General features: G+C 38.7%; 1 protein-coding gene across 2 annotated transcripts; it reads right to left on the reverse strand.

Annotated features, from left to right (window-relative positions):
• Positions 1–200: 200 nt before the first annotated feature.
• On the reverse strand, positions 201–10,758 carry LOC121559408 (B-cell receptor CD22-like). Of its 2 annotated transcripts, XM_041872634.1 has the most exons (10): positions 10,711–10,758; positions 6,826–6,967; positions 4,399–4,728; positions 3,751–4,068; positions 3,400–3,663; positions 2,976–3,260; positions 2,661–2,742; positions 1,194–1,212; positions 901–966; positions 201–726 (listed from the first exon to the last, which is right to left on the reverse strand). In XM_041872634.1, the coding sequence occupies exons 2-10, from the start codon at positions 6,875–6,877 to the stop codon at positions 670–672; spliced, it is 1,473 nt and encodes a 490-aa protein (XP_041728568.1). In that variant the 5' UTR covers positions 6,878–6,967; positions 10,711–10,758; the 3' UTR covers positions 201–669. The 2 variants fall into 2 exon arrangements, with proteins under 2 accessions (XP_041728568.1, XP_041728567.1); XM_041872633.1 differs by having other exon boundaries at positions 201–966.
• Between the last annotated feature and the right edge of the window lie 2,854 nt (positions 10,759–13,612).

Consider the following 13,612-nt stretch of genomic DNA (forward strand, 5'->3'; position numbering starts at 1 on the left):
CAAAAACGCAACAAGCTCAATTCCCCTCCCCCACTAAACCATTCACATCATCAGACAGTATCCATGTGTTTTGCCCCCTGATCATAGTTATGAGGTCGACATACTTTGAAACTGTTACTGAGTTAATTCAATGACGGGGAGGGTAAAGCAAAGGGGAGGGTCACGTGAAAATATTTTTAATGTTTTTATTGACACCCCCTCTCCCCCAGCAATTTCTGAACAGTTCGTTACAGTCATGTGTGCATACATTTTACATATGGTTGGACCCGGGAACCGAATCCACTATCCTGGTGCCATGCTCTACCAACTGAGCTACAGAGGACCACAAGTGAAGAACCATCTAGTACATTTAACCAATTAATCATCATCAAGAAATTAATACATGTGATATAATTATAGAATGAATATAAAAATGTGCAATAAAACCTGAAATACAGATGAACTGAAATAAACATAAAGGGTGGAAATGGATGGTTAAACTAAAATATTTGGAGATGACAAAGTGAAAAGCTTGATTTATGTTTGTTATTTACATTTGTCTGATAGATGAAAAAGGTTCTGATGAGGTATATTACCACAGTCCCTATATTCACTTCTCTCAGGTAGAGCCGAAACCGTGAATCCAGAGCTACGATCATGGTGTTACTGTCGCTCTCCCCTCTGCAGCATTCACATATCACTGCCACTGGTCTCCCTCTGTGCTCCTCTGCTACCATGCTCTTTCCTCTGACACACACACAAACACACAAACACGTGCATGCTCGCACACATGGACACACACACACACGTTATGTGTGGTCAAATAAATGCTACTTATATACACATTTCCAAAAGTGTTAGAACTACAGTGATTTTTTTTAGTGTGCAAATGACTAATACTAGCCTAAAGAGTGCTCTCACCTGTAAGACTTCATAAGTAGAGGTCACGTTGGAGATCTCTAGTGTGGTGTATGTGTCATCTACTGACTGTTGGCAGACACGGGGACATGTCACACAATAAGTACCTCATACATAATACAGTATTTAATAGCGAAAGCACAATACATAGAAAACATAAACACTATTAACATGTTATTTCTAGGTAATTACAATACTTTACCTATTACTATCTTCAAAACAAAATAAATGACCAAGTATTACCATGTAATTCCAAAATAATTTCTGTACTGCAAGATAAAGTGCTACCGACATACCTTCAGTCCTCTGGATAATCTGATAGTGAATAGAGATGATGACAAAGATTAGAACGGAAATATTGAAACTGATATATTACCATATACAGTGCCTTCAGAAAGTATTCAGACCCCTTGACTTTTTCCACAGTTTGTTACGTTACAGCCTTATTCTAAAATTGATTAAGTAAAACAATTTCCTCAGCAATCTACACACAATACCCCATAATGACAAAGCGAAAAGAGGTTTGTGGAATTCTTTGCACATTTATTAAAAACAAAAAACAGAAATACCTTATTTACATAAGTATTCAGACCCTTTGCTATATGACTCGAAATTGAGCTCAGGTCCATATCCTGTTTCCACTGATCATCCTTGAGATGTTTCTGCATTGAAGGTCCCCAAGAACACGGTGGCCTCCATCATTTTTAAATGGAAGAAGTTTGGAACTACCAAGACTCTTCCTAGAGCTGGCCGCTGGCCAAACTGAGCAATCGGGAGAGAAGGGCCTTGGTCAGGGAGGTGACCAAGAACCTGATGGTCACTCTGACAGAGCTACAGAGTTCCTCTGTGGAGATGGTAGAACCTTCCAGAAGGACAACCATCTCTGCAGCACTCCATCAATCAGGCTTTTATGGTAGAGTGGCCAGACGGAAGCCACTACTCAGTAAATGGCACATGACAGCCCGCTAGGAGTTTGCCAAAAGACACCTAAAGACTCTCAGACCATGAGAAACAAGATTCTCTGGTCTGATGAAACCAAGATTGAACTCTTTTGCCTGAATGCCAAGCGTCACATCTGGAGAAAACCTGGCACCATCCCTACGGTGAAGCATGGTGGTGGCAGCATCATGCTGAGGGGATGTTTTTCAGCGGCAGGGACTGGGAGACTAGTCAGGATCGAGGTAAAGATTAACGGAGCAAAGTACAGAGAGATTGTTGATGAAAACCTGCTCCAGAGCGCTCAGGATCTCAGACTGGGGTGAAGGTTCACCTTCCAACAGGACAACGACCCTAAGCACACAGTCAAGATGTCATACCCAAGAAGACTCGAGGTTGTAATCGCTGCCAAAGGTGCTTCAACAAAGTACTGAGTAAAGGGTCTGAATACTTATGTAAATGTGATATTTCAGTTTTTCTATTTTTATACATTTCCTAAAATCTATAAAAAACTGTTTTTGCTTTGTCATTATAGGGTATTGTGTGTAGATTGATGAGGGGTAAAAACAATTTAATCAATTTTAGAATAAGGCTGTAATGTAACAAAATGTGGAAAAAGTCAAGGGGTCTGAATGCTTTCCGAATGCACTGTATATTACCATATGGATATATTAATCTCTCGATGACAGACTACCAATAACCAAATTATGCTAGATTTTAGTTCTGGGTTAACCAAGATTATATATATTACTATTTCTGAAAAATGTCCATGAAATAATGAAATACAAGATTTTACTTGCTTAGCAATTACAGTAGGTCCATTTTACCTGATATATCTATAGACTCCGAAGATGACTGTTAGAATCCACAGGACAATGACCACTCCACAGATTATGGATGGAACTGATACTTGAGTTACAAGACATGTTTGAGTTACTTTGTTAGTTTCCAAATCCACAGTCTCTATACTTTCTGTATGTGTACCAAATGTCTTTATAACGGACTTATACAGGTAAAATAATCGTTAAATTGTAAAATTGCTTAAAATGTAAATAATTTCATTTAAATTAATTAAACAATTTAATTATACACAACAATCTGTTTAATCTAGTATATTCTCATTGTTACAGCACTAGGCCTACCTGTAGGTGTGGAGGGGCAGTGGTGCAGATACACAAAGATGCTGGCCATTTCTTTGCCATAGCTATTCTGTGCTTCACAACAGAACAGTCCACTCTCACTGATATCCTGCAGAACCAGAGACCGAGATCTAGACTCCATCGGGACCATCTTGCTCTCATTGACTCTGTACCAGGTGTAGGTCTTCACTGCTGGGTTGGCATTGCTGCTGCAGGTCAGAGTCACAGAGCTTCCCTCTACGACTAGACTAGAGGGACTGACTGATACTGAGGTGTTCCTGGGTTTATCTATAAAAAGTAAAAGACAATGTTTAAAAAATGTGAACTTAGTGGGTGCCACCATTTCACCCTGACCCATTGCTAGCAGTGGATGCATCTGGTTCATGCTAGAATACATGTAGTTGTTTTTATTTTATTTTATACTTACATGGCACACCTAGTTGAACAACAGCAGACTTCTGCAATCCAAGCTCATTTCTGGCCTCACAGTAGAACTGGGTGTTGTCTTGCGACACTTGGACATTTAGCACTCTTGTAGCCTTCACTGGTGCCACCTGATCTTCATTAACTCTGTACCAGGTGTAGCTCTTCACTGCTGGGTAGGCATTGCTGCTGCAGGTCAGAGTCACAGAGCTTCCCTCTACCACTGAACCAGAGGGACGGACCAACACTGAGGTGTTCCTGGGAGGGTCTGGGGGAAAGAAAAACATAACGATTTACTATCAACACAAACTGGCCTAACTTATTCCATTATAACCAGAAGAACAATTGAACATACATTGAACAGTGATTGGGAGGCTTTTCTCAGATGATACATCACTGTTGCCATCAAGTCGTTTGTAGAGAGCAGTGCAGGACATTGTCTGTCCATGATGAAGGTATGATGCAGTGAATGTCAGAGTAGAAGTCATGACTTCAGTTTGGTCCCAGTTTGGTCCCTTCTCTTGTTTCTCCACACTGTCACCCAGTCTGGGGGTCCATGTCAGAGTTGGAGGGAGAAAGGGACAGGGGCTTGCAGCAGAGCAGATCAAACTCACTGATTCCCCCTCATTCACAATCACTGTAACTGGGGTTAGAGTGGGTTGGGGAGGAGAGTCTTCAGGAGATAAAAATGTAATATAGTTTATAACGCAAGCAGACATAGGCTACATCAATTTAATACTGTAACTGACATGGCACAAAGAAATGGCATATTCTAATGCATGAACATTAATTAAGTATATTAAATGGCATATTAAGTAGGATTTGTGTCATTTTTACTAAAGTAGTATTCCTGAATTTAGTGACAAGAAATTAGACACTCTTTCTCCACCTAATTGATCATTTCTCCACTCAATGAACCACCTGCATAAACATGTGATCACAGTAACTAACCTCAACCACCAGAAATAAAAACACAGAACTGTTGTAAATAGTAATAATGTACCTTTAACATCAATATTGATGCTTTGAGGAAACTCAAATGGTAGACTTTTGTCACATTCAAGGTTTAAGAAATATTGGGATAGGTAGGAACGGGGATAAGGGTAAGGAAGGTTCAAGATAGTGGTGCAGTCCTTCTGCAGCAAGTCATCTCTTGTGGGTGCCATTAACCCTGGTTTCACGAATACTCTGTTCCATGTTCCTTTACATGGACGAGTGAGGGATGACTCATATTTAGACTTCAATGTAAATCTACATGGAATTAGCACACAAGATCCACTCAGAGCCTGAATACCGCTGGGAATCAAGACTTTCCCATTTTGGCACAGAGCACCTGAAATACACAACAGAATGTTTAGACTGAGAATTAATAGCAAAAACACAATGGTTATGGCTTGTATCTAGGATACAGTAACACATTAAGCCATATAGAAAATAACATATCTAAACCCTTTAACCCTATTCTCAACCGGCTGGTAGAGCATGTTTTGGCAATGGATTTTAGAAGTGGATATGAAAAAAATCTTAATTTGAACTTGATTGGTCAACTAAATTAACACTTTATTATGCATCAATAAACATAATTGATATCCTTCTGGGTTAATGCAGTTCAGTATTGTGGCACTCTAACTTTGCCCATTCAGAAAACCGTAAGAAACTCAAAATCAGTCACCAAAGATATGGCATAAAAGGTACAAATTCAGTTAGTTGAGGGATTCATATTTCACAATTCCTGTTAGTAGAGACCTTGAAGAGTAGCAATATGAAAATAAATAGTTAAAATGTCAAAAGGCTTAAAAGCAAGAATTTTGAAAACATGTACTCAACCAGGCTTGATGTCAGTAAAAAGTATGGTGGACTAAGAATAGGATACACACATTTGTATTAAAAATACTTATTTTGGTGAAAGAATATGATTGAATTGTTGACAACACACTATATTAGCCAACATAAATTGCTTAAACCACATTTCATGATCCATGGGGTCAATTAACAGTGCTGAGAGATTAACCCACATTTCGTTTTTATTCCGGTTATTAAACAACTAATTGACCGACGTTGGTTCAATTACTTGAATTCCTTTAGTTCGTTTTTTTTTTAGGCCAACGCACCGTTTCTCTGGAGAGAAATCAAATCATTCACAAGATAAATCAATTGTAGAACTATGTGGGACGCTGGGCTGAAGGTAGTAGTAGTTTTCATTAAACAAATATTCAACATAGTTTAGCTCAGAAACGTGGTAATTAACTACAATGACCATAATTCATGGTGCCAGTTCTTTTCCGTCTTGACAGAGAGGAAGAAGTGAAGCGAGAAGTTTCATTCTTGACAAAATCTGTCCAAAATAATCCCAATGCTTTTCTATTGTTTTATTTGGACCTAAATTTGATGCCTGCTTTCTCGCCTTCAGAACAACGACTCCCATTTTTAGAGCGGAGACATGATCATCTCGTCATTATTTGCAGATCTCTGGACAGATACACTTTACGCATGCAAGGTTAGGTAGATACACAAAGACCCCCAAAAACACAATGACGAGGGACAGAGAGTTCTTACTTAGGCAGGCTAGCTAAATAGGATGACTAAAGACAGTACAATATGGGGAGCACAGATAACTGGCTGACTGACTGTTACTGCCAGAGCAGAGATGAGATGATGACTTTTGAGAATAAAAAAATTATATAGTCATCAAATAAAAACTATGTAATATACACAACTTAAATATTATATTTTTTCAGGGTAATTTCCTATTTTTCTATTGATGTCTACCCAATGTGGACCTGACAGAGACAATGGAATATTTTCTATGTTTTGGCAATTGAATGTTCACTATTTTGGGCTTTGGAATTACCATCAAAGATCTTTGTAATGTCATTATTTCAAAATGCATTTAATGTAAAAAAAAAAAAAAAAAGAATGGAAACCGTAATCGAACAGAAACCGAACTGACCTCAAAAAGCACTAATCATTCACACTATCAATGTATCAATATTCAGACTTAAGCTCGCCTATAAAATAATGCCTATAATAGTAATACAAAACTGCACTTTGTCTATTATCTCAAAATGTAGTCTGAACATGTGGGAAACATGGTGGAAGAACCTGGATCATTTGAAATTTAAGAAAACCATTTTGAGGGAAATTGCACTATACACCACCTGAAAATACATTCATTTCAATGTAATTGGACATACAACATTACCATATTGATGTCAGTCCTCATTTGACAATGCTTACCTACCTATAAAAGCCATTGAAGCAGACTTAAAGTAATTTTTGTAACATTGGTAAGATTAGTAAAAATGCTATGCAAATTGCCATTCTAATATGGCATTGAAGAGACAGTTAAGGGTTACAAAATAGCACATTTTATCTAAGGTTACAAATAAGTCAAACCTGAAACTCAAAATCAACCCAAAACCTCACAAACCTCTCAGCAGACAGCCAATGAGAACCAACGACCCTGCACCTGCACCACTCATGACTCTCTGAAAGTGACTGACAGCTCTGGTGGAAATCCCCGGATGAAGTGAAACAGGAAAGATGGCAGAACTGCACAATGTTCAGCAAACCTGAGGAAATTTAAGAAATTACATTTCTACACTTATTATAGTATAACATCTATAACACAGAGATCCTTTAAATTGTATATGATCTAATAATCATATTATTCATTATTAAAAGTGGAACATGAAATCGTATGACCTTTTAAATTTATTAGTATTTTCTTCTGACATGCGAGAACATTTTCATAAATTGATAGAATGTTTGGGAATGACGTATAGTAAGGAATTATTGAAAATTCTATAGCAATATAGAGTGGGAAAGCATCAGTGCGTTTGGACAATTAATAGACATTGCAGTAAATAAAACCTAATAAAAACATCTGTCTTCTCTAGGACCAGAGTCTACACAGACCGGTGTGCCATAGCCAATCAGAGCTACAGTAAGCCTATATACAAATAAGCCATTTGCCACACAGGCCTGCCATCATTCACTTTGAACTGGACTGCGTGTTTACAGACAGTAGCAACAGCACAACTTTAGATCATCGCCAAAAGCCACAAAATACACCTGTAAATATGTAAATACCACAGGAGTCCTCTTACATTTGGGAACTTCACAGTCCAATTGATCAAACAACCATGAAAAGGGAGGCTCTCTCTCCCTCAGTTGCTTATGCACATTAACAACAACAAGATCAACAACTAATGCTAACCAGAGCAAGATTAGCTAAAATCTAACAAGGGAACATTAGATAAACCCTCTCAATCTTTTTCAGCTACTTGGACTTCAACATTGCACTGTAAACGATGGGGAGTATTAGCCTGCTCGTCCTTCTGCAGCTTGCCTGCCAATGCATGCTTGTCCCAACCCACACGAAAGGCTGTAATTTCATAAAGTAGATGACTAAACTGTTGACTCGTTTATACTCGCTTGTGTGTCCTATTCAGCACGCAGGCCTTATGTTTGGCACATGCGCTAACATATTAGCCACATTATGACTGACTTGTGATCATTGCCCTTGCTAGTTTGATTATAATGACATTCCCAGCCTTGGTTACCGTCATCCGTTTTAGTTCAAAATATTGAGTCATTGAAACAGAAACGGTGCATTCCAGATGGGTGGAAATAATAGCCTAAAGAGTGCCCTCACCTGTAGTGTGGCGTATGTGTCATATGCTGCCTGGCCCTTTGTTGGCAATAAGTGCCTCACATAATACAATATTTAACAGCAACAGCACAATGAAATCAAGAACAAGAAGATTATTTAACAATATTAACATGGTTATTTCTAAGTAATTACAATAAGTTACCTATTACTGTCATTAAAACATGTACAATGCTGACCTTCTAGGCAGAGTTGCAAAGAAAAGCCATATCTCAGACTGGCCAATAAAAAGAAAAGATTAAGATGGGCAGTCTGAGATATGGCTTTTTCTTTGCAACTCTGCCTAGAAGGTCAGCATCCCGGAGTCGCCTCTTCACTGTTGACGTTGAGACTGGTGTTTTGCGGGTACAATTTAATGAAGCTGCCAGTTGAGGACCTGTGAGGCGTCTGTTTCTCAAACTAGACACTCTAATGTATTTGTCCTCTTGCTCAGTTGTGCACCGGGGCCTCCCACTCCTCTTTCTATTCTGGTTAGAGACATTTTGCGTTGTTCTGTGAAGGGAGTAGTACACAGCGTTGTACGGGATCTTCAGTTTCTTGGCAATTTCTCGCAAGGAATAGCCTTCATTTCTCAGAACAAGAATAGATTGACGAGTTTCAGAAGAAAGTTATTTGTTTCTGGCCATTTTGATCCTGTAATCAAACCCACAATTGCTGATGCTCCAGATACTCAACTAGTCTCAAGAAGGCCAGTTTTATTGCTTCTTTAATCAGCACAACAGTTTTCAGCTATGCTAACATAATTGCAAAAGGGTTTTCTAATGATAAATTAGCCTTTTAAAATGATAAACTTGGATTTGCAAACACAATGTGCCATTGGAACACAGTACTGACGGTTGCTGATAATGGGCCTCTGTACGCCTATGTAGATATTCCTTTAAAATTCAGCCGTTTCCAGCTACAATAACCATTTACAACATTAACAATGTCTACACTGTATTTCTGATCAATTTGATGTTCTTTTAATGGACCAAAAAAATGCTTTTCTTTGGAAAACAAGGACATTTCTAAGTGACCCCAAACTTTTGAACGGTAGTATATATATATATAACAATTTGAAAAAACAAATTTTTACATGAAATACAACGTCTTAGGTAAGAACGTAAGTTAACCTCTACGGGATCGGTGTCCCGTATACGGGACGGTTCAGCTAACGTGCTGCTAATGTGACTAGCATGACTGTTGTAAGTAACAGCAAACTTTCCAGGACATAGACATGCCTTATATGGGCAGAGAGCTTAAATTATTGTTAATATAACTGCACTGTCCAATTTACAGCCAACAATGTACCAGGCCAGCTGTGATTTACAACCTTACAGCAATATGTTTTGGAGTACCAAAAAATGTATTGGTGAATTATATTAATCATGCATTGAACAGCATCCATCTATTCTGCCAACAATGCCTTATTGTATGTCATGGAATTTGGAGTCAAATAGAACCTCTTATAAAGTTGGTTTTGAAGCATGAAATGGGAATTGTATATTTTGGACTACTATTACCATTGCCTGTTTGTTTCATATCTGCAAAGTTGTTTAAACGCTGTCAGTTCCACTTTAATAATAATTACATGATGATTTATTCATTACTAATGATAATTTTAAAACAAATAGTTATAATATGTAATTATATGATCTATTTGGCACTGCATCGCAGTGCTAGCTGTGCCACTAGAGATCCTGGTTCGAATCCAGGCTCTGTCGTAGCCGGCCGTGACCGGGAGACCCATGGGGCGCCGCACAATTGGCCCAGCGTCGTCCAGGGTAGGGGAGGGAATGGCCGGCAGGGTTGTGGGTTTGTTTCCCACGGGGGGCCAGTATGAATTTTTTTTTTTAAATAACGTATGCACTCACTAACTGTATGTCGCTCTGGATAAGAGCGTCTGCTAAATGACTAAAATGTAATGTAAAATATAAACAGTATAACCACATCCATCATTGTTATCACATCCTTTGTTTGAGCGCAATAACAACACAGACAGGCAAAGGTAATGAATGATCCAGTAAGGATCGTCAGATATAGTGAGGGGTATGTCAAAGGTTTTGATAGTATCTTGTTCTAAAGCATCCGTTTAAAGGGTTTATGAAGAAATCATCAAGTATTAATGCATCTACTGCTTAGGCAGTAAGTTAGTACCTGTTTACAGAGGAGAGTGTAGGTTTCCCATTGCTAATAATAACCATGTAATAGTAATACTCATGCTCTAATAAGGAATGCACATAGTTTAAATTAAAACAATACTGATGATTTATCAAATGTATAAATTGTATGTGTATATATTTAAGCAATAAGGCCCAAGGAGGTGTGGTATATGGCCAATATACCACGGCTAAGGGCTGTTCTTATGCATGACGCAACGCGGAGTGCCTGGATACAGCCCTTAGCCATGGTATATTGGCCATACACCACAAACCCACAAGGTGCCTTACTGCCATTATAAACTGGTGACCAACATAATTAGACCAGTAAATAGTACTTTTTTGTCATACCCATGGTATACAATCTGATATACCACGTCTTTCAGCCAATAAACATTCAGGACTCGAACCACCCAGTTTATAAAATATAACATCACATAACGTCACATTATTAACAGAGGCTAGTGAAATACTACAATAGTTAAAGATAAGTTAAAATAAGTACCAGATGAGCAGCAGTGCTTTCTGGCCTCTTGCTGCCACTCCAGTGGCTGTTGTAACTGCAGTGCACCACTTCCTTTGATACACACACCCTTCCCGAAACAGATGAGGAACTAAATGCAACAATATCTTCTTCTTAATTTGGAAACTGAGATACATTTTGATATAGTTATATTTCAACAAATAATAATTTGGAGGGTCCTTATATTTGTCCTGTTACACACAAGTGTGTAATGGAAATGCGTTTTCTTGCATATCCCAACTCCCCCTGAGACACATGCAGAGGAGGGGTCACCATTGCAATTAGGGCTAAGTGCCTTGCACAAAGGCACAGCGACATATTTCTTACCTTGACGGCGCTGGTACTCGCCCAATGCTCTAACCTCGAGGCTACCTGCCGCCCAAATATACCAGCTGCCCTCTTCATGTTACAACAGTTGGGGGCAAAGGAAACATTGTTCCCATTCAATTCCCATAAATTTGAAACGGTCAATACCAGAATTATTAGATCTGAAATATTTATCTACAATTATGGGTGCCAGTTTGCATTGCTCAATAGCTGTCTTGCAAGAAAGAAAAGTTAAAAGAATAAAAAATAAAAGCATAATTAAAAAGTGCCCGTTTTCAAGTAGACATTGAAGCAATGTAAATCAGTAGGGAAGGTTGTTTTCACAAAAAGAGTAAACAAAAGTGTATGAATAACCTTTAATAGTGATAATAATAACAATAATTCATATTTATATGTAGAAGCATATAGTATTCCTGTGTTGATATTGTCAAACAAACAATACATTTTGTAAACTGAATGCTCAGTCAGTGTTTTTAGTGATTTGAAAAGAAGAAGAAGAAAAAATGTTTGTCTATCAGTATACTGTGTCAATGTTGGCAGTGACTCTAAGCTGTCCAATGGTTGCTCCATCTTACATGTCCACATTGTCATATTCCCAAGGCTGTCCCTCCTTCGTCCTCTAAAATGATCTTGTTCCACGCAGAACCTGTAACAGTCCACAGATAGGTCAGACAGACACAGGACGGGGGGCCGGGGTCAGGGATTTAAATCCACAATTGTAATGAAATGGTCAAGTCTTTTTACAACACGTTCCAAGATAATGGGGCAATAACTTTGCAAGAAATCGGTGGCTGATGGAGATTACACGTTTGAAAAATTCATGTTGCATAAATTGTCTACCACAGATCCTGTATGCCAGGGGTAGGTAACTACATTCAGCCACAGGGCAATTTTTGTCAGAGCGGATGGTCAGGGGTGCCGGGACACAATTATAATAATTTGTACACTTAAAATTGACCACAAGTAAGCCCCAAAATAGATTTAATTTGAAAATATCATGATAATTTCCTACCTTGATAACATTGATCACATCTTTATTTTTATTTGTAGGAATACTTGGGAACAGATTTCCTAAATTAAAATCAATTCGAGCGGAATTCCTGGTGCTTTTACAGTATTTTTTAAAAACCAAAAAAGTATACCGGAAAGCCAAAAGAAATCACTGATCCCTGCTGTATGCACTTTCTCAGGTACAGCAAAAGCCCTGAATCCAGAGCTACGATCATGGTGTTACTGTCGCTCTCCCCTCTGCAGCGTTCACATATCACTGCCACTGGGCTCTCTCTGTGCTCCTCTGCTGCCACGTTTCCTCTGACACACACACGAACGCACGAGCGCACACACTTACACACACAAACACACACGTTATATGTGGTCAAATAAATGCTTCTTATATACACATTTCCAAAAGTGTGAAAACTATCATGATTTTATGTATGCCAATCATCATAAATAATAGCCTGAAGAGTGCTCTCACCTGTTTGACCTCATAAGTATAGGTCACATTGGAGATCTGTAGTGTGGCGTATGTGTCATATGCTGCCTGGCACTTTGTTGGCAATAAGTGCCTCACATAATACAATATTTAACAGCAACAGCACAATGAAATCAAGAACAAGAAGATAATTTAACAATATTAAAAGGGTTATTTCTAGGTAATTACAATAAGTTACCTATTACTGTCATTAAAACATGTACAAACAATTATTACCATGTCATTTCTAGGTAATTGCAAAGTAATTTCTGTACAGTAAGATAAAGTGCTACTGACATACCTTCAGTCCTCTGGATAGTCTGCTAGTATATGAAATATTGAAACTCATATATGACCACACAGAGCTGCCCTCGACCACTAGACCAGAGGGACTGACTGACACTGAGGAGTTCTTGGGGTGGTCTGTAAAAATGTAGACAATGTTTGAAAATAGTAAATTCATTGGGTGCCACCATTGCACCCTGACACCATGGCTACACCGGCCCTGTGGGTGAGTCCGCGTGCACCATCCTGTGCATGTTGATTTTGTCTATCCCCACCAGAGATCATGACACACAGCTTAAAATGCCAAAACTAACTGTGAACCAGCTGTATTCATTTGGGGACAGGTCGAAACACACATGAAACATTCATGGACACTTTGCTCTATTCCTAGAAAAAAGGGTTCCAAAAGGGTTCTTCGGCTGTCCCCATAGGAGAACCATTTTTGGTTCCAGGTAGAACCCTTTTAGGTTCCATGTTGAACCCTCTGTAGAAAGGGTTCTACATGGAACCCAAAATGGTTCTAGCTGGAACCAAATAGGTTCTACCTGCAACCCAAAAAGGGTTCTTCAAATGGTTCTCCTATGGGGACAGCCAAAGAACCCTTTAAGGTTCTAGATAGCACCTTTTTTCTAAGAGTGTAGATAGCCGTTGCTAGCAGTTTGCACTGGGAGATGAACATTTGGTTATTATTTTACCTGATCATGCAGCTGAAAAAGCTGGTTCGTTGTTGAATTTTGACCCGGATCATACAAAAATAACACTAACCTTAACCTAATTTTCTTAACCTGCCACATACAT

This window comes from Coregonus clupeaformis, unplaced genomic scaffold, assembly GCF_020615455.1.
Source record: "Coregonus clupeaformis isolate EN_2021a unplaced genomic scaffold, ASM2061545v1 scaf0493, whole genome shotgun sequence".
NCBI lineage: Eukaryota > Metazoa > Chordata > Actinopteri > Salmoniformes > Salmonidae > Coregonus > Coregonus clupeaformis.

Coding starts and splice junctions, on each gene's coding strand:
- LOC121559408 (XM_041872633.1), bottom strand. CDS start 6,877: ATGAGTGGTGCAGGTGCAGGGTCGTTGGTTCTCATTGGCTGTCTGCTG. Junction 3,664..3,750: donor CCTCCCAATCACTGTTCAAT/GTATGTTCAATT, acceptor TCTTTCCCCCAG/ACCCTCCCAGGAACACCTCA. Junction 2,743..2,975: donor CTGCCCCTCCACACCTACAG/GTAGGCCTAGTG, acceptor TTGTAACTCAAG/TATCAGTTCCATCCATAATC.